The following is a 21,359-nucleotide window of genomic DNA, read 5'->3' on the forward strand; positions in this document are numbered from 1 at the left end:
ACATCAAGCTTTTGCCATTCTCTGCAAGGGAGTAGAAGCTCTTGCAACATTTTTGTTTTCTTGCTAGCTTACTCTCATGGTCTGTTTACTCTTTGATAATTTTAAACATTCTTTAATTTCTTAAATACCCCCAATAGTTTGCACAACCCCTATTTCACACTTCCTTTCAATCTCATACTGTCACCACATTTCGTTAGACTCAAGTCCTTCCCAACAGATTTCTTTGTCTACAAAGCAAGATGAGGATTATGAAATATTTCTCATTGCTGGTGATCTTCCTTTATGTTAGTCAGCCTTGGCCAAGTCATCCCTCATAACCTATACAGTGACCTTGCTCTGAGACTGGATTGGGAGTTAAGTTTCTGTCTCAAACTGAATATGCAATTCTCCCACACAAATTGCCTCAGAGGATCACAGCACCATGAGATTGCTATGAATGTTGTCCCAATATATAGAACTAGACCATAAATAGCCTTTTTCTCATTACTCCCACAACGTCATTCACCAATAAACTTCCTCACCTTATTCCACTAACTCATCCTCAAGGCCTCCTTGGGCCTACTTGCAGATTACTGCCAGCCATGATATTTGCATCATCTGTACTTCAATCTTCCATTTGGTCTTGGCTGAACCACTTCCAACAGGTAGGGAGCTCAACAACAGGTTTTACTGCCACTTTCTAGCCATTGCCCAAAATAATTCACCTTCTGAGCCAAGGTGTCTTCTCACTCCTACCCTTATACCACCCTGGTTAATCAGATTACCTTTCATCTCCTTCCCCTATTCTGTTTTCTCAGAACACCAGTGATCTGGAATATTCATTCCCTTCTTTACAACCACTTCTCAGTTTTCTCTATTAGCCAATAACATTTTTCCTGCTCTGCAATGAATTCCTACTGTACTGCTCCCTCCATACACTTTGCCCCATCCTGTCACACACTACATCTCATAGGTGTGGGAACAGAACGACTCTGGGTCAGAGTACACAAGGCATTGAAAGTGGAAAGGTAGGAGTAGAAAGCAGTTCTTGCTCCACCTGCCCAGGTTTACATTCTGGGCTTTATCATTAGATACAGATTTTAAAACAGGGCAGTCGTACCAAACATTTATAAAATGACTAGAGTATCATGTTCATTCCTGGTTCCTCATTATGGAAACAATGTGAAGGTGTTTGAGATGTTGGGACTATTTTCTTAATAGAAGAGTAGGTAGAGTGGAGATTTAAAACAAGTATTGAACCTGATGAGGGGTATAAAGAGAGGAGAATGGAGGCTGTTCCTGTTGGTGGAAGAGGTCATGGACTTGAGATGACAGGTAAAAAGGATAAGGGAATTCAAAGTGACACAGAAAAAGATTTTAACTGAGTGTGTGAATATACCATAGAACAATGTTGTGCAGACCAATATAAACTTACTCCATGATCAATCTAACCCTTCCTTCCTACACAGTTCATAACCCTCTTCCTATCTACAAGACACTAGAATATTTTAAACTCTGCCATGGACGGTCCCAAGCACGGCTGCAAAAGGAGGAAGGTTGTCCAGGGGCTAGTAGCCCAAGCCCATACAAAACTAGTGCTATAGGATGCTCCAAAGACCTAACCCTGGGACAGGAAGGATACACCTAGAAAACTGGCTACACCTAGAAAAACTTTAAATAATGGCCCAGGACAGAGGGTTTTGGTGATCTGCTGTCTGCAGCCAATACCCCAGTAGGGGTGAGGGGCTTAAGATGAAGAATATTTTAGTTTCCTTCGGATACCTGTAATCCGGTGTTTAGTTTTGCCCTAATTTATGCTCTGCCCTTTTGTTCATATTCAGGAGTTTCAACAAATTGTGTCCCACCTGTCAGTATCGTAGCAGCATATCCAGAACTGTAGCTGAGATATCTCAACTTTAAAGGTGGGGTTCTTCAATTACAATTTGCTAGTCTCTGATTGTCCATAAGATACAGGAGCAGAAGTCGGCCATTTGGCCCATTGAGTTTGCTCCGCCATTCCATCATGGGCTGATCCAATTCTTCCAGTCATCCTCACTCCCCTGCCTTTTCCCCATACCCTTTGATGCCCTGGCTAATCAAGAACTTATCTATCTCTGCCTTAAATGTACCCAATGACTTGGCCTCCACAGCCGCTCGTGGCAACAAATTCCACAGATTTATCACCCTCTGACTAATGTAGTTGCTCCACATCTCTGTTCTAAACAGAGGTCCTTCAATCCTGAAGTCGTGCCCTCTTATCCTGGCCTCCCCTACCATGGGAAATAACTTTGCCATATCTGTTCAGGCCTTTGAACATTTGGAATGTTTCTATGAGATCCCCCCTCATTCTCCTGAACTCCAGGGAATACAGCCCAAGAGCTGTCAGACGTTCCTCATACGGTAACCCTTTCATTCCTGGAATCATTCTTGTGAATCTTCTCTGAACCATCTCCAATGTCAGTATATCCTTTCTAAAATAAGGAGCCCAAAACTGCACACAATATTCCAAGTGTGGTTTCACCAGTGCCTTATAGAGCCTCAACATCACATCCCTGTTCATACATTCTATACCTCTAGAAATGAATGCCAACATTGCTTTCAACTTCTTCACCACCGTCTCAACCTGGAGGTTAACCTTTAGGATATCCTGCACAAGGACTCCCAAATCACTTTGCATCTCTGCATTTTGAATTCTCTCCTCATCTAAATAATGGTCCTCATCTAAATAATAATTTATTTCTTCCATCAAAGTGCATGACCATAGACTTTCTAACATTGTATTTCATTTGCCACTTCTTTGTCCATGCCCCTAAACTATCCAAGTCTCCATTTCCTCAACGCTACCCACTCCTCCACACACCTTTGTATCATCGGCAAATTTAGCCACAAATCCATTAATACCAAAGTCCAAATCATTGGCATACATCATAAAAAGCAGCAGTCCCAACACTGACCCCTGTGGAACTCCACTGGTAACCGACAGCCAGACAGAATAGGATCCCTTTATTCCCACTCTCAGTGTTCTGCTGATCAACCAATGCTCCACCCATGGTAGTAACTCCCCTGTAATTCCATGGGCTCTTATCTTATCCAAGCAGCCTCATGTGTAGCACCTTGTCGAAGGCCTTCTGAAAATCCAAGTACACCACATCTACTGCATCTCCTTTGTCTACCCTGCTTGTTATTTCCTCAAAAAATTGCAGTAGGTTTGTCAGGCAGGATTTTCCTTTCAGGAAACCATGCTGGCTCTAGCCTATCTTGTCATGTGCCTCCAGGTACTCTGTAATCTCATCCTTAACAATCGATTCCAACAACTTCCCAAGCACTGATGTCAGGCTAACAGGTCTATAGTTTCCTTTCTGCTGCCTCCTACCCTTCTTAAATAGCAGAGTAACATTTGCAATTTTCCAGTCATCCAGTACAATGCCAGAATCTATCGACTCTTGAAAGATCATTGTTAATGCCTCATCAATCTCTCCAGCTACTTCCTTCAGAACCCAAGGGTGCATTCCATCAGGTCCGGGAGATTTATCCACCCTCAGACCATTAAGCTTCCTGAGCACCTTCTCAGTTGTAATTTTCACTGCACAAACTTCACTTCCCTGACACTCTTGAATGTCCGGTATACTGCAGATGTCTTCTACTGTGAAGACTGATGCAAAATACACATTCAGTTCCTCTGGCATCTCTGCATCTCTCATTACAACATCTCTGGCGTCAGTTTGGATTGGCCCTATATCTACCCTTGACTCTCTTTTGCCCTTTATATACTTAAAAATGTTTTTAGTATCTTCTTTGATATTAGTCGCCAGCTTCCTCTCATAATTCATCTTTTCCTTCTGAATGACCTTAGTTTCCTTCTGCAAGTTTTTAAAAAGCTTCACAATACTCTATCTTCCCACTAGCTCTGCCTTCCATGTATGCCCTCTCTTTTGCCTTTACTTTGGCTCTGACTTCACTTGTCAGCCACGGTAGTGTCCTTCTTCCCTTTGAAAATTTCTTCTTATTTGGAATATATCTGTCTTGTGATTCCCTCATTTTTTGCAGAAAACTCCAGCCATTGCTGCTCTGCTGTCTTTCCTGCAAATGTCTCTTTCCAGTCAACTGTGGCCAGTTTCCCTCTCATGCCATTGTAATTTCCTTTATTCCACTGAAATACGGACACATTGGATTTTATTTTTTCCCTCTCAATGTGAACTCAGTCATATTGTGATCACTTTTCCTTAAGGGTTCCTTAACCTTAAGTTCTCTTATCACCTCTGGATCATTGCACAACACCCAATCCAGCACAGCCAAACCTCTATTGGGCTCAACAACAAACTGTTCTAATAAGCCATCCCTTAGGCATTCTACAAATTCTGTCTCTTGAGATCCATTGAGATCCTGGTTTTCCCAATCAACTTTCATGTTAAAATCCCCAACAATGATAATGATATTGCCTTTCTGACATGCCTTTTCTATCTCCATTGTCACCAGGCTCTTGTAAACAAGGGTCAGCGGGGACAGAGTTTCATGGGGATCAGTAGACTGGTGTCAATGGGGATATGAGAATGCATCAGTGGAAACATGGGTTAGTTGGAATTCGGATTGGTTTATTACTGTTACACGTACTAAGATGCAGTGAAAACAAATTCCCAGAAATTTGAGAATATCAAGGGGCAGAAAGTGAGTGTAGTTGTTATTACAAAGGAGAAGATGCTTGGGAAACTAAAAGGTTACTGGGACCAGATGGACTACAACCCAGTTTTCTGAAAGAGGTGGCTGAAGAGATTGTGGAGGCACTAGTAATGATCTTTCAAGAATTACTAGATTCTGGCATGGTGCCAGAAGACTGGAAAATTACAAGTGTCACTCCACTCTTTAAGAAAGGAGGGAGGCAGAAGAAAGGAAATTACAGGCCAGTTAGCCTGACCTCAGTAGTTGGGAAAATGTTGGAGTGGATTGTTAAGAAGGAGGTTTTGGGATACTTGGGGGCACATGATAAAATAGGCCAAAGTCAATATGATTTTCTTAAAGGGAAATCTTGCCTGACAGATTTGTTGGAATTCATTGAGGAAATGGCAAGCAGGATAGACGAAGGAAATCAGTGGATGCTGCTTACTTGGATTTCAGCAGGCCTTTGACAAGGTGACATGATGCTGCTAAACAAGGTAAGAGGCTACAGGAAAGACTCTACCTTCTGGACAGAAGATTGGTTCGCTGGCAGAAGGCAAAGGGTGGGAATAAAGGAGACCTCTTCTAATTAACTGCTGGTGACTAGTGTTGTTCTGTAGGCATTGGTGTTGGGACCACTACTTTTCATGTAATATGTCATAGGCCAAATCAAAGGTGGTGACGAATCAGTGTATAGGAGGGAGATTGAAAATCTGGCTGAGTGGTGCCACAACAACAACCTTTCACTCAATGTCAGCAAGACCAAGGAGATGATTATTCCCCTTCAGGTGGAGGAAACTGGAGGTCCATGAGCCAGTCCTCAGAAGATCACAGGTGGAGTGGGTCAGCAACTTTAAATTCTTTGGTGTTAATATTTCAGTAGACCTGTCCTGGGCCCAGCACACAAGTGCAATTATGAAGAAAGCATGGCAGTGCCAATACTTCCTTTCAAGTTTTCAAAGATTTGGCATCAGGGACCCCCACCACCTAGAACATGTTCTCTTCTCACTGCTGCTATCAGGGAGAAGGTACAGGAGCCTCAGAACTCACACCATCAGGTTCAGGAACAGTTATTATCCCTCAAACATCAGGCTCCTGAACCAGAAGGGATAACTTCACTCACCCTCACTTGCCCCATCATTGAAATGTTTCCACAACCTATGGACTGACTTTCAAGGACTCTTCATCTCATGGTCTCAATACTTATTGCTTATTTATTCATTATCATGACTATGGATTTATTGAGTATGTCCACAAGAAAATGAATCTCAGGGTTGCGTATGGTGACATATGTGTACTTTGATAATAAGTTTACTTTGAACTTTAATCTGGATGACAGCATTGATAGTTCTGAGGCCAAATTTGCAGATGATACAAGCATGGTTGGAGGGGCAAATAGTGTTGAGGAAACAGGGAGTTTGCATAAGGACTTAGACATATTAGGATAATGGGCAAAGAAGTAGCAGTGTAGAGAAGTGTAGGTCAGTCATGCACTTTGGTAGAAGGACTAAACAGGGAACAAATTCAGAAATTGAATTGGGGAGAAAATTCAGAAATTGGAGGTGCAAAGGAACTTTGGAGTTCTAGTACAGGATTTCCTAAGGATTAACTTATAGGATGAGACTGTAGTAAGGAAGGCAAATGCAATGTTAGGATTCATTTCCAGAGGGCTAGAATATAAAAGCAAGCATGTAATGCTGAGGTCTTATAAGGAACTGGTCAGACCACATTTGGAGTTTTGGGCCCCTTATCTAAGTATTTGCTGAAGATTAGAAGAATGAGGGTGGATTTAATTGAAACCTACTGAATAGTGAAAACCCTAGACAGATGTACAGAGGATGTTTCCTATAGTGGGGAAGTCTAGGACCAGAGGGCAAAGCATGAGAGTAGAAAGATGTCCATTCAGAACACAGATGAGGAATTTCTTTAGCCAGAGGATGGTGAATCTGGAATTCATTACCACAGACGGTTACGGAGGCCAAATCATTATTTAAAGCGGGGGTTGATAGGTTCTTTATAAATAAAGTGTCAAAGGTTACGGGGTGAATTGGGTTGAGAGGGGGAAATCAGCCATGATGGAAGAGCGGAACGGACTAGATGGGCCGAACGGCGCAATTTCGCTTCTATATCTTAAAAGCTCGTCTTACAGTAGGCGACGGGGTAAGTGGGGACTTAGATCAGAGGGATCAGAAGACTCTATGGGACGGAGAACAGGTGCATGGACCCGGGAGCTGAATTTCGAGTTCGGTCCTGCGGCTATGTGCAGCTCGGGGTCCGGGCTGTGCACCGAGCTCCGTTCTGCCCAGTTCTCCAAGACCGAGCGTGGGTCAAAGCACAACGGGCGGTGCACGTGACGGGTTCCGGTCCCCTCGTAGCCCCCGCCGCTCTCGGATCTCACACATCTCGCGCCACCGCCCCGCACCCGTCAGCACCGCCCTTGTCCCGGGGGAGGGCAGCGCTTCCATCTATAGGCAGCCGCTGCCCCGCGCCCGGATATAAGGCGGGCCGGGCGGATCCGTTACCGCAGCTCCTGCAGAATCTGCTCCCGCTCCGCAATGGCCCCCAAAAAAGAAGTCAAGAAGGAAGCCGCAAAACCTGCCGCACCCGCACCGCCTCCCGCAGAAGCCGAACCACCTAAGGAGCCAGCCTTCGATCCCAAGAGTGTCCGGGTGAGTGGGGCTCGGGGTCCGTGCAGTCGATGTCGCCGTCACCGCACCCGTACCGGCCGCGGTGTCTGCTGCGCTGTTGTCTCAATTGTTGTCGAAGTTGCTGTAATAGCCGACCCGAGCGGGACGGTTCCCGCTCCCCCCAGCCCATCGTCGCCTCCCACCCGGTCCCAGCTCCATTCTCCAGCTGTCACCCAGTGACAACGGTGCGGGAAGCGGCCGCTGAAGGATTCGCTACGGCCAGTGCGGGCGTTTCCCGGCCCTAGTGTCCAAACAATGAAAGCTGGTGCTCAATCGCCAGGACCGAACCGCCATCACCTTGCCGTCCACGGTCCGCTCCCCGGGCTAAAGTCACCAAGGCTGACGGAGACCCTTCCCCGTATCCTTTCCCACTCTCCATGACCTTCACCTCTCCCTGTATCCTCACTCCCTTCCCCTTCCCCGCCCCACTAACCGCGCTGCCGGTACTTGGTGAAACCGGGAGCAGCGCTGCAGCCGTTAGGCAGGAACGGTCTGGGGCCGAGGGGAAACGGGAGGTGACCAACCCACAATCAGGTGGAGGCCTGTGGAGTCGCTATCATGGGGCTGATCGTCTGTCTCACTGCCCCATTTCCCACAGCCCTGTGAACCTTCACCTTGAAGATACTTTTCCAGCTCTCTTTGAACCCACAGGGGAATCTTCCCCACCGCCGGCAGTGACTCCTGACTCAACCACTCCTCGGGTTACTCTTGTTTCTTTTGCCACTCGCCTTCATTTCATCTCCCCTGTTTCTTGCCATTCACCACCCGGAGCAATTTCTCTCTGTCTATTCCACCTCGACCCGCATGGTTTTAAACACCTCTATCAGGATCTCCTTACAGCCTCTCGGTTCCAATGAGAAGAGCCCCAACTTCTGCTCTCTATCCACAGAAGTAATGCCCGTGCTCTCCGGGGTAATTTTGGCAAATCCACGAGACGCAGGAACAGAATCAGGCTATTCGGTCCATTGAGGCTGCTCCAGTATTCAATGGTGGTTGATATTTTTTTTCCTCCAATCCTATTCTCTCTCCCTTCTGCCCATAACCCATTCTCACCCACTCTAGAGTCTTCACGTCTTCCCAGAACAGGATGCACCCTTTCCCACTCTCCATGACCTTCACCTCTCCCTGTATCCTCACTCCCTTCCCCTTCCCCGCCCCACTAACCGCGCTGCCGGTACTTGGTGAAACCGGGAGCAGCGCTGCAGCCGTTAGGCAGGAACGGTCTGGAACCCCTCCACAATTGTTCATAGAGACATCTATTCTGTCACTACAAAAGCGCACGCACCCTGTACAGCCACTCCACTATCAGCACAAGATAGAATGTGGAGGGACACACCATCTCCAAGTCTCAGTTTCATCCTCTGACCTTTAACATGATTACCTTTGCTGAACGTCCGCAATCAAGAGGTGTAACGGTTAACGTTCACCATCGGTCAGAAACTAGAGCACGCCTTAGAGGGAATGACTTCCCTTGTATTTCCCCAAAGCCGCTCCACTACCTTCAAGCACAAATGTGATGGAATAAAATAGGACTCGGGAATGAGGATTAAGCAACCTCCTGAGCCAGCACCTACCCACCACCTCAGTATTCCCTCCCTCCGACCGCAGGACATTGTGCGTACTGTGAACCACCTGCCAAAGGCACTGCAGTAATCTGCTTGTACCCACGTGACTCGGACATTTCTGGGAGCTGTCAGTTCACGAGCAGTGCTGAAAGAAAAGTGATTTCCATCCAAGATTAGATTCAGATGTCTAATGTGCTCTGTCTGCTTTGTCTATCTGAAGATATTTTATTTCAAAGCAACACGCAGATTGTGAACCCGTAAGAATTGCAAAGTGGCACTGGGAGGGGGAGCTGAAAAGGGAACAGACCAGAGCACCTTCCTGCTTTGGTTCAGGGCGAGCTCAGTATTATTTGATTTCATTATCCTTCAGGCTTCTGATTTACGCGAAACCTAATGGAGCAGTACAGGTTAGATACAAAGCAAAACTTCCTTACATTTTCCTGTATCATGATGCCAGAATCACAGAATTATACAGCATGAAACAGGCCCTGCAGCTCAACTGATTCATGCTAACTAAGGTGCCCATTTAAGCTAGTCCAATATGCCTGCATTTGGTCCGTATCCACCTAAACCTTCCTATCATGTTATAGATTTATGGGAATACTGACCATAAGTCATTATGTTTCAGATAGGAATAAAGATAAAATTGGAACTTGCAAGAGGTGCTAAATCAGGGGATACAACAAGATAATTCAGGAGCTAAGGGGCATTGATTGGGAGTAGCCAGTGTTGGACAAGTCACATCTGATATGTGAGAGCTTTTTTCGAAGACCATTTAAAGAGTTCAGGATTGAGATATTCCAGTAAGGAGGAGGGTGGTAAGGTAAGGGACACGGATGAGCTGAGGTCCTAAATTTAGTCAGGAAGGGAAAGGAAGCATACGTAGAATCTAGGAAGCTAAAAACAGACTGGTCCCTTGTGGAATATAATGATAGCAGGTAAGTGCTCAAGCAGGCAATTAGGAAGGTCAAAAGAGACCATGAAATGTCATTGGTGTGTTAGGTCAAGAAGTATCCAATATAGCATGTCTATAATTGATATAGATCAGTTTACAGATGTAGCCAGAGAAGTGGCAGATGGAGTTTAATCCAGGCAAGTATGAGGTGTTGCACTTTGGGAGATCAAACGAAAGGAGAAAACATACAGTTAATGGTAGGCCCTTTAATAGCATTGAAGTACAGAGGGATCTAGAGTCAGAGTCCATAGTTCACTGCAAGTGGCTACACAAATGGATAAGGTGGTCAAGAAGGTGCATGACATACTTGCCTTCACTGGGAGGGTGCTGAGTATGAGAGTAAAGAAGTTATGCTGCAGCTATATAAAACTTCAGTGAGACTACACTTGGAGATCTATGTGCAGTTCTGATTGCCCCATTATAGGAAGGATGTGAAGATTGGAGCCTGCTGCATGGGCATATTATACTACCCTGGCTTATGTATCATATAGGCAGCTGGAACACAACATCCCTGGTCAACCCTGACCAATGGAAGGCATGAAGATTGTGGAAAAGGTGCGGAGGAAGTTTACTGGGACGCTGCCTGAATTAAAGGGGGTATGTGCTATAAGGAAAGGTTGGAGAGTGCCAGAGGCTAAGGGGTGACCTGAAAAAGGTTGCTCTTTTAATTATGAGAGGCATAAATAGGGTAGACAGTCATAATCTACTCCCCAGGGTAGAAATGTCAAACACCAGATAACATGCTTTTAAGGTTAGAAGGGTAAAGTTTAAAGGTGACATGAGCGGCAAATTCTGATGATGGAGAGGTACTTGCTGTAGAGTTCCATCCCTGGTCTCATATCCTTCAGCAGAAACGCACCACTCCTTCACTTCCAGCTCTTCAGTAACATTGGCCTTTCTTTGATCTGTTCCAGATTGAATTCAGCAATGACCAGATTGAAGGTGAGTTGTTGTCTTTTGTGTGTAATATTATTCCCTCCTCAAGTTTTTCATGATGGCTGATTAAACAAGTGCATGGGGAAAGGCAGAGAGAACTTCCCCTGACCTTGAATGCAGTCTTAGCCTTGACCCCTCCCACCCCAATCCTGACTCCAATCCCCATCTTGGTCAGTGGCTCCCACCTTAACACTGGATGTTGACCTTGACCCCATTCCTGGTGCTGTTCCTGACGATGACATCCCAGACCTGATCACTGATTCAAACCCCAGGCTCTGACATTGAACTAACCTCTGGGGATTTTCCCCAACCCCTGATATTGCCCTCATGGACTGCCCGTGCTCCCATGTAGACATTGCCTGATTTCCCTTATTTGCTGTGGGTTTGATGTGCTATTTCTTGTTAGTACAGATTCAGTGTTGGAGATACCTGTTTCTCTGCCCCTATCAGATTCCTTCTTCTCCAGCCCTTTACCTTTCCTACCCACCTGGCTTCACCTATCACCTTCCAGTTATCTTCCCTCCCCTCCCCCCCACTTTTCATTCTGCTGTCTTTCCCTTCCTTTCCAGTCCTGATGGAGGGTCTTGGCCTGAAATGTCAACTGATTATTCATTTCCATAGATGCTGCCTGACCTGACCTGCTGAGTTCCTCCAGCATTGTGTGTGTGTGTGTGTGTGGATTTCCAGTAGAATTTCTCATGTTTATCATGTGACTGCTTTACCTGCATGTTTGTGTATTTCTATCTAGACTATATGGGCATCATTTGATCTAGTTCACTGTCCCCTGTCCATGGAACAGTACCTAAACCCAGCCTTATCCTGTTCTTGTACTTGTCCCTGTACCCAGCTTTGTTACATGTGGTTTGACATTTCTCACCACCACAGTTACAATCTATTCCTCGTCTCCACCTTCAGAATTCAAGGAAGCTTTCGCCCTTTTCGACAGGACCCCATCCTGTGAGATGAAGATCACCTATGCTCAGTGCGGTGATGTCATGCGAGCTCTCGGGCAGAACCCCACCAATGCTGAGGTCATGAAGGTCCTGGGCAAACCCAAACCAGAAGGTCAGTGCTGCCACATTTCCCCCAACCCTTCAATCCACCTTTTATTGATACTAGGTGTGCAGTGATGGCCACCACCTCCAGCACCAGTGACGGGATGTGGTGAGGGTTGTAACTATGGAGATAATATGCAAACATATGTCCAAACAAAGACAGACACACATGTAACCACACACCTATGATCACAGATGTGGAAAAGCAATAATGTGTGCAAAACTACTGGAGAATATGACTGTACATGTACATGAATGTGTGAACACAGGTACAGGACAACCACACCAATCAATACAAGAACCTCACCATCGGCCCCTCCACAGTTCCGTCCTTTCCCTAACAGCACAGACCCCCTGCTCCAGCAGTCTGCCTGACTCTCTATCTTCTTCCTGACAGAGATGAACCAGATGATGTTGGACTTTGAGACTTTTCTCCCAATGCTGCAACACATCTCAAGAAGCAAGGACCAGGGCACCTTGGAGGATTTTATAGAAGGCTTGAAAGTCTTTGATAAGGAAGGAAACGGCACAGTGATGGGGGCCGAGCTTCGTCATGTGTTGGCGACTCTGGGTAAGTGTTCATTCGGAGGTAAGGGTAGACCTAAGCTGGTCTACAGGTAGACTCTGGTCCCTACAGGTAGCTGTTGAGTGAATAACACTCATTAGCCTTTTCCAGCTTGCTCGCCCCTTTCACCAGGGTCAGCCACTTTCAGCAAACCGCACACAGCCGCTGTCTGTAATGACCTTCCTTCTGTTGTTAAGCCAGAAGTGGAGATATTTGCTGATGATTGCATATTGCAGCTCCTCTGGATGGAAAGCAGTCTATGCCTGCGTACATCAAGATTTGAAAGACTTTCAGGCATGAGCTGATAAATTACAGTTGAAATTTAGACTGTTGTTAGCAGCAGAGATTACTGATCCTGAACCCAGTGAATCTGATACCTTCTCGCTGCAAGTCTCAAAGCCTTGATTAGTTTCCAGCCAGTGAGCTGATTTTTTTTTTATATTCTTCATTAATGGATACATTTCACATGGTGCCAATTCACTGACCCCAAGGGAGGTGCTGGGATTGATCAACTGGAACTACTGCAGTCCTTCAGGTGAGGATCTTCCCACAGTGCTGTTGGAGAAGGACTTTCAGCATTTAGGTCCAGCAATACTGACAGAACATTGATAGATTTTGAAGTTAGGATGGTGCGAGCCTCAGAGGGAGAAATGTAGCTTACTGTATCACTGCATCAAAAAGGTCTCCTGGACACATCAACAATTCCACCTTCTCCAAGCCTTTAATACTCTGGTAATCCAAGTTAATATTTGGAAAATTGATATCCCCTGGTACTTTAATTGTTGGAGCTGCACTCATCCAGACAAGTGGAATGTCTGCTGTTATACTTTTGCCTTGTAGATAGAGTACAGCACATCAGCAGACTCTTTGGTCCATCACGTCCATGCTAACCTTTTCTCCCCATCTACATCAACCATATTGCTTGCATTAGGTCTGTATCCTTCTATGCCTTGCCTATTCAAGTGTCTGTCAAAATGTCTGAAATGTAGTGATTGTGTCTGATTCCACCACCACCTCTGACAGTGCATTTCCAGATATCAACCACAGTCTGTGTAAAAATAAATCTTAGTTCCCTTTTAAAACCCCTTCCTCTCACTTTAAAACTAAGTCTTGTTGATACACTTACCATGAGGATAAAAGATTCTGACAATCTACCCTAGTTGTGCCTGTTATAATTTTATAGATCTCCATCGGGCCCCTCCTCTGTCTGCTCTGATCCAGGGGAAACAATCCCAACCTATCTAATCTCTCCCCATAACTGAAGTCCTCCATCCAAGGCAATATCCTGATGGATCTCTTCTGCACTCTCTCCAATGCAACCACATTTTTCCTATGGTATGCTGACTAGAACTAGATGCAATACTCAGTATAGTGTAACCAAACTTTTTTAAAATTGCAATAGAATGTCACAACTCTTACATTGTACACTCTGGCCAATGAAGGCAAGCATCCCATTCTTCACTACCCTATCTAAAATGAGTTGCCACTTTCAGGGAACTATGGACCTGAACCAAGGTCCTTCACTGTTCACCAACTCCTTAATGCTCTACCATTTACTGTATGCGCCCTACACCTAAATGCATCACTTTGTACTTGCCAAGATTAAGTTCCATCTGCCAAATGATCTCATCTCATCTATGCCCTCCTGTTGCATTGGGCATCCTTCTAAATTGGACATAGGACATCCAGCTTCTGACCTGCTCTTCTAACCACACTGTTTATGTTTCTGAGTAATGTTGAACCCCCACCCCCGGCTCTTCAATGCAGTAGCCGTAATAATAGTGCCATTAAATATGAAGAAGAGGTATTGGAGATGGCAAGTGCTTGACACTGATGCGCCACAGTTGTTTCTTGTCACTTGCGAGTTCATGCCTGAGAGTCCTGAAAATCTTGCTGTCTGTGGGCACAAATTGCTCATTAGTTGAGGAGTTGCAAATAGAATTGAACATTGTACAATAGTCAGTAAAATGCCCACTTCTGACCTTGAGGCAGAAAAAAGGTCATTGATGAAATACCTGAAGATGTTTGGGATCAGGACACTGCTCTCAGCAGCTCCTGGAGTGGAAAGATTGGTTTCTTGTAACTGCAGGCATCTGCACGTATTCTGAATGTGCCTGTGGATTGGAGGATAGGAAATGTGACTCCTCTGTTTATTAATGAAGAGAGTGAGAAATGGGGAAGCAGTGAGCCAGCTAACCGAAATCCCTAATGCAGGGTGTAACAAACAGACCTCATTGAAAAGGGTCGGATTGAGTAGAGTCAGCATAGATTAATGAAATCAAAGTCCTGTTTGGCTAATCTTTGAAGGTAAACTTGGACAAATAGATGAAGATAACCAGTGATGAGGTAAGTCTGCATTTTTGGAAGGCTTTAGATGAGATCCCGCACAGTTTGCTCAACAAGGTTGCAACCTTGAACTGGGAGCTGCACATTGAAAGCAGTGGGGTTACGTGGTATCTTTAAGTTTGGTGGCCATGACTAGTGGGAACAAGCTAATCTGTGATCCGTATTAGCTTTTCTGGTGCTAAATAGATGGGATTTTGAGGAGAACAGGAGATGTGAAGAGACGGCAGGGGAAATGGACAAGCAATGAGTGGGGTAGAACAGAGCAGGTGGAATATAGAATATGAGCTATTGCACATTGGTGCACAGATAAGGAGATAAAGAATGTGTGTTAAATTGCTAGAGCTTAAGAAATATTGATATTCAATAGGACCTGGGAGTGCTTGACTGAAGGCCAACATGCAGGGTCGCAGAAACTCAAGAAGGCCTTTAATGTGAGTGGTGGAATAATGATGTCTCACTACAAATATATAGGGCCTAGGCCACATGGTACCAGGAGTAACATGGGAAATTTGAGTGCTTTACCTCAGAAGGAACTTCATGCCATAGAAGTAATGCAGCAGAGCTTCATCAGACCAGCTCCAGCTTCCAGGATGGAGAGTTGCCATCTGAGCAGAGACTGAGTAGACCAGGCCCCGGTTCTCCAGAGCGCAGGAAAATGAGAAGAGAACTCACTGCAATTCACAAAATTCTAACAAGGCTCAACCGGCTTGGTCCAGGGAGTGAGCTTCCCCTGGAATTGTCCTCTGGGTGTAGGCAAGATGTTTTCTCTGACTGAGGGTCTAGAACCAGTGGCCACAGTTTAAATACAAAGCAGAAGTCAGTCAGGAATGTTTGGAGTTCTCTACCCCAGAGTACTGTGAAGGTTCAGTCATTGACTTGATTCAGAAGAAATGTGGATGGATTTCTGGACAAAAAGGCAATTGAAGAAGGTGGGGATACTGCAGGGAAATGGCACTCTGGTGGGATCAACATGATGAAGTAGGCGCAAAGGACTGAATGGCCAACTCCTGCCTCAATGTCTTCTGTTCTTCCCTGTCCTGTTATGAATCGAATTGTTAGAGAATGTTCCCACTGAGAGCATGTTTCAAGCTTTGTTGCTCAGTTCAATGCTTCTTGATGTCAAGCACAGTATTCTCACTCTGCCTTTGACTGTTGTGGAATAGGTAAATGATTTTAAATGTGAAGTCTATCCCGTAGCTGAAGATGGCCAGTAGAGAGGAACTATGCAACTAATGAGCACCTTGGTCTACAGGAGAGAAGATGTCAGAGAGTGAGGTGGAGCAGTTGATGGCCGGACAGGAGGATTCCAACGGGTGCATCAACTATGAGGGTAAATCTAACCCCCACTTCACTAACTCCTCACTCTCTCCTCTCACTACCACTCCCCCTCACCCTCCTCCCCATCTCCTTCACACTCCTCCCTCGCACCTGTCTATTACGCTTCTCCCCTCACTCCTCCTTCCCCCTCACGTTCCCCTTCATTTCCTCCCCTCTCACCTCATCCTCTTTCCCTCACTCTGTGAGTTGCCATTCTGAACCACACAGGCTACTGTGAGTAATGGGCCCACTGACTCATCTGTGGTGCTAATTGTAAACCAATAAACCCGCTGTGTTGCTTGGGGCTTTGTGTTGGTGTCATGCTCGCACAGGGAGACCATGTGCGGACAGGCCGACAGTCAGTGTGGTAATTACAGAAGCAGTGGGGAGGGCAGGAGCAGCCAGCCTCATACCCTGGCTGGTAGCTCTTTCCTATCAATACTTTTGCATTTCTATCATATTGTCCAATAAACAGACAGGAGTGTTGAGCTGTGGAGATGATGGACTGTTCAGAATACCTAATCATTGGCACAAAGCCCTGAGCTGTCTCCCAGGCCAGATTCAAATATTCCTAGCTGAATTGCTTCAAACCCTTGGTGGCATAGCGGTTAGCGCAACACTATTAAAGCTTGGGGCATTGGAGTTCAGAGTTCAATTCCGATGCTATCTGCAAGGAGTCTGTACATCCTCCCCATGGAATGTGTGGATTTCTTCTGGGTGCTCCAGTTTCCTCCCACATTTCAGAGACCTATTGATTAGTAGGTTAATTGGTCATTGTAAATTATCCCGTGATTAGGGTAGGGATAGTGGGCAGCATGGTTCAAAAGGCCAGAAAGGCCTATTCTGCGTTGTATCTCTAAATAACTGAATAAACTGAACTGTGGGTAATAATTATTGCTTTAATTTGCAGCTTTTGCAAAGCACATCTTATCAGGATGAAATACTTCCAGCTGGTGAGTTAAACAATTAACAATTGGGAGTGTGTGATGGGATGGTGCAGAGGGAGCTTTATTCAGTGTCTGACCGACAGAGTGTGTGATGGGACAGTGTAGAGGGTGTTTCATTCTATGTTTGACCTGATTTTTAGAAAATAGGAGCATTACAGAAAGTTTACTTCTCCCACATTACCAGAGCTGAACTAGACCTGACAAGTCCTAGAGTTCTTACCCACTACATCAGGGGACAGTTCTGCCCCATTTATAACCCCAACTGATGAAGCTGCTGCCTCTTCTTAAGTAGTCGCTTTTGATGTATCCTTGACAAGCCACTACCCAGTCCTGTGAACAGTGCACTTGGCCAGGCCCAGGAGCACACTGACACAATGGTCAAGTTCATTCCCCTCCGCACCGGGTGTCCAGGGATCAGGAAAGTGGGGCTGAAGTGCAGCTGGAAGTCAAAGACTAGGTCTTCATAGAGGGCTACAGCCTCTCACAGTCAGTATGTATGTGGAACATGGGCTCCTCTGGACTGTGGAAATGGCAGGTGTCTGGGAGTTGTGAACCAACTTACAAAGCTGTTGCACAGACTGCTCTTTCATACTGTACACTCTCCACCCCAGGACCTCTGTCTAGGTGTTCCAATATTTGATAGGTTTCAATAACTTCCCCTCTCATTCTTCTAAACTCCAGTGAGTACAGCCCAGAGCCATCAAATGCTCCTTGTGTGGTCCCTGCAACCAGAGATGCTGCCTCAAACCACCAAAAAAGGAGATACAGTATTTTGGTTGTTCAAAAGTTACCCCTCCCTGAACCTTACCATTTCATGGGACAGTGTCCCTTGTATCATACTGTAACACATTATGTCATTCAGTCCAATTACTTACTCCGGCAGTAAATAAAAGGCAAATATTGTTGAAGTTTACAAAACACTTTTTCCTAGTTGCCTGTTGGTCAGGTGAGTCAGGGTGTTGCATCTGAACCACAGGTGGAACATCTGTCATTGACCTCCCAAATGTTTGTGAGGGACCTGCTGATTCTTGTGACCAGAATGAAGAATTTGTAGAAAGACTGAATTGATTGGAACTTTTTGAGCAGTGAGAAAGAAGCACTGATTGGTTGGGTGAACAGCTGGTTCCAGCTCTGATTGGTTGGGTGAATGGCTGGTTCTGGGTTCGTACATTTCCTGTAAGAGTTCTGTCTGAATGTCCTGTACAGGTGGATGTTTGAGCATGCTGACTCCCCTTCTCTCTCTCTTTTGCTTGCAGTGAGTTCACAGTGCAACTACTGGTGAAGGAGTAGAAGATGCGAATCAGTCAATGTCTCAACAATGTCATTAACAACTGCTGCTGTGGCCACCTTGATGTTACCCAGCAAGTGAACACCTTCACATATCATTGGGCAGGACTGCTTTCAGAACTGAAACCTATCTGCTCTCACTGTGTGCACTGTGTTGTGTCTCAGGACAAGCTCCACCAATCTCAGACCATCTCCAACTGTCCATCAACTTGTATCTTAATTTATGAGTTTATACCACAAATTAAAATCAACACAAAACATTTCTTTTTTTTGTTCTCTGTTTGATCCTTTTCGGGAAGGGAGTCTATAAAAGATGACCAAAGGCAACAGCTGTCGGCAGGCACAGATTAGACACATCGGGTTATAGGCCTCACCTACAGCTGTACTTCAGTGTGTTTGGTTAGAGCTATGCTCTGTTGTAACCATGGAAAGTTGCTCATGATATATTTTAGCCTCATGGCATTCTATTGAAAAATCACAACACAGTGGGTCCATTTGCCCCATTATGTCTGTTTCCTAGCCTAACTCCTCCTGCCGGCACAGGGGCCACAGACCTGCAGGCCTTGGCTTCTTGAGGGTACACCCAAGCATGGGTTAAATGTGAAAGTTTCTGTGATGTCCAGACTTTGTCTAACCTTGGGATGAAAATAAATGTCTTTATCTCCTCTCTGGCCCTTCCAGCTTTAAATCTGCACTGCCAATACTTGATCCCTCTGTTCCTTGGTCCTGATTAATTTTAGGTGTCTTGATTAATTCTCCCATCACCCTCCTGCTCCTAAACAGTTTGCCCTATTCTTCCTCTAATCGTTCAAGTGCTCCAGGTGCAATGCCACTGATGTACTGGCATTGGAGTGTGGTTGAGTGAATAGCAAACAAACACACCATTATCAACAAGAGTCACCCAAAAACATAAATAATATCTATTTACCCCTCTCCTCCCCCTCTGTTCCCTCTTCTCCCCCTCCCATTCCCTGTACCCTCACCAGTCCATGTCTCCTTCCCAGACTTCTTACTACCCTACAGGTGTTGTGTACTCACAAACTTACCAGTCACCCACGTTCCCAGTGTCCACCTCCCCACCTTGCACACTGTCTGTATTCCAGCATTATCTTTGCCCATACCTCAGCCACTCCCACTGTCCATTCTCCACCTCTGTTCAGTGTCCATTTCTAGCAATTCTTCAAAGTTCACGGCAAATTTATTATCAAAGTACTTATCTGTCACCATATACAACCTGAGGTTTATTTTCTCACAGGCATACTCAATATGTCCACAACAGAATAATAAGCATAATAGAATCAATAAAAGACTGCACCAATTTGAGCATTCAACCAGTGTGCAATTACAAACTGTGCAAATACAAAAATAAATAAATAAGCAATAAATATCAAGAACATGAGATGAAGAGTCCTTGAAAATGAGTCCATAGGTTATGGGAACATTTCAATGATGGGACGAGTGAAGTTATCCCTTTTAGTTCAACAGGCTGATAGTTGAAGAGTGGTTGAATGCTGAGCTGTAGTCAATGAAGAACATCCTGATGTTGCACCTTTTGCTGTCCAGATGTTCCAGGATTCTGTGAAGAGCCAATGAGAGAGCATCTGCTGTGAACCTGTTGCTCCGGTAGGCAAATTGGTCTGGATCCAAGTCACTTTTCGGGCAGGAGTTGATATGTTTCATCACCAACCTTTCAAAACACTTTATCAATGTGGATGTAAGTGCTATGGGTTGATAGTCATTGAGGCAGGTACCATGTTCTTCTTCGGTACCAGGTTAATTGAAGCCTGCTTGAAGATGGTGGACTGTCCATCCACCATCCTCAATTTCTATCCTTCATCCATTTTCCAGGCATTTTTGTCCATACTTTGGCAATGCCTATTGAACAAACACTGCCCTTGTCCACTGACTTTTACACAGACAAACCCACAATCCAGACCTTACCCCATTGTCCATGCAGCAGGCACAGCCGCACTCCGTGGCCAAGTTCTGTACACCATTCAGAAAGGCATAGATTACTTGAGACATTTGTTCAAGAAGGTCAGGTCTGACCAACTCAGTTAAATCTTTTGAGAAGACAACAAGAATGGCCAATAAGGGTGGTGCATTTGATATAATCTAAGTGGATTTTAACAAGGCTTCCCACAAGATTTCATACATGGTAGATAAGTCACCTGACCAGATGGATTACACCCCAGGGTTCTGAAAGAGATTGTGGAGGCATTAGTGGTAATCATTCAAGAATCACGAGATTGGTTCCAGAAGAGTGGAAAATTGCAAATGTCACTCCACCCTTTAATAAGTGAGGGAGACAAAAGACAGGAAATTATAGGCCACACAAGTGAATCTGCAGTTGCTGGAAATAAATAAAAACACACAATGCTGGCAGAACTCAGCAGGCCAGACAGCATCTATGGGAGGAGGTAGTGTCGACGTTTCGAGCCGAAACCCTTCATCAGGAGTGAAGTAACATGGGATGGTCGAGGGGGGGATAAGAAGTGAGGGGAGGGATGAAGTAGAGAACTGGGAAGTGATAAGCTGAAGGGAAATGGGCTAGAGGGAAGGTGGAGAATTATGGGAAATAAAAGGGAAAGAAAGGTAGGGCTGGGGGGAGATTATAGTGAGGGGGGAAAAAGAGAGAGAAAGAGAACCAGACTAAAATAATAGATAGGGATGGGGGTAAGGGTGGGGTATTAACGGAGGTCAGTGAGTTGAATGTTCATGCCGGCAGGAAGGAGGCTACCTAGGCGGGAGATAAGGTATTGCTCCATCGACCTGCGTGTGGCCTCATCTTGACGGTAGAGGAGGCCATGGACAGACATGTCAGAGTGGGAGTGGATCACTCCCTACACAACTCCCTTGTCCATTCATCCCCCCCATCCCTCCCCGCCGACCTCCCTCCAGGCACTTATCCCTGCAAACAGAAGAAGTGCTACACCTGCCCTCAAACTTCTTCCCTCACCACCATCCTAGGCCCCAGACAGTCCTTTCAGGTGAGGCACCACTTCACCTGCGAGTCAGCTGGGGTGATATACTGTATCCGGTGCTCCTGATGTGGCCATTTATACAT

General features: G+C 45.4%; 1 protein-coding gene across 2 annotated transcripts; it reads left to right on the top strand.

Moving 5' to 3' along the window:
* Nucleotides 1–5,040: 5,040 nt before the first annotated feature.
* Nucleotides 5,041–18,484, top strand: LOC132384448 (myosin light chain 4-like). Of its 2 annotated transcripts, none has more exons than XM_059955603.1 (7): nucleotides 5,041–5,129; nucleotides 10,754–10,781; nucleotides 11,691–11,840; nucleotides 12,228–12,401; nucleotides 15,994–16,071; nucleotides 16,969–17,011; nucleotides 18,262–18,484. In XM_059955603.1, exons 1-6 carry the CDS (start codon nucleotides 5,112–5,114, stop codon nucleotides 16,995–16,997), a joined length of 477 nt encoding a protein of 158 aa, XP_059811586.1. In that variant the 5' UTR covers nucleotides 5,041–5,111; the 3' UTR covers nucleotides 16,998–17,011; nucleotides 18,262–18,484. The 2 variants fall into 2 exon arrangements, with proteins under 2 accessions (XP_059811586.1, XP_059811585.1); XM_059955602.1 differs by lacking the exon at nucleotides 5,041–5,129 and adding an exon at nucleotides 7,133–7,301.
* The last annotated feature ends 2,875 nt before the right edge of the window (nucleotides 18,485–21,359 follow it).

The sequence above is a fragment of the Hypanus sabinus genome, chromosome X1, assembly GCF_030144855.1.
Source record: "Hypanus sabinus isolate sHypSab1 chromosome X1, sHypSab1.hap1, whole genome shotgun sequence".
NCBI lineage: Eukaryota > Metazoa > Chordata > Chondrichthyes > Myliobatiformes > Dasyatidae > Hypanus > Hypanus sabinus.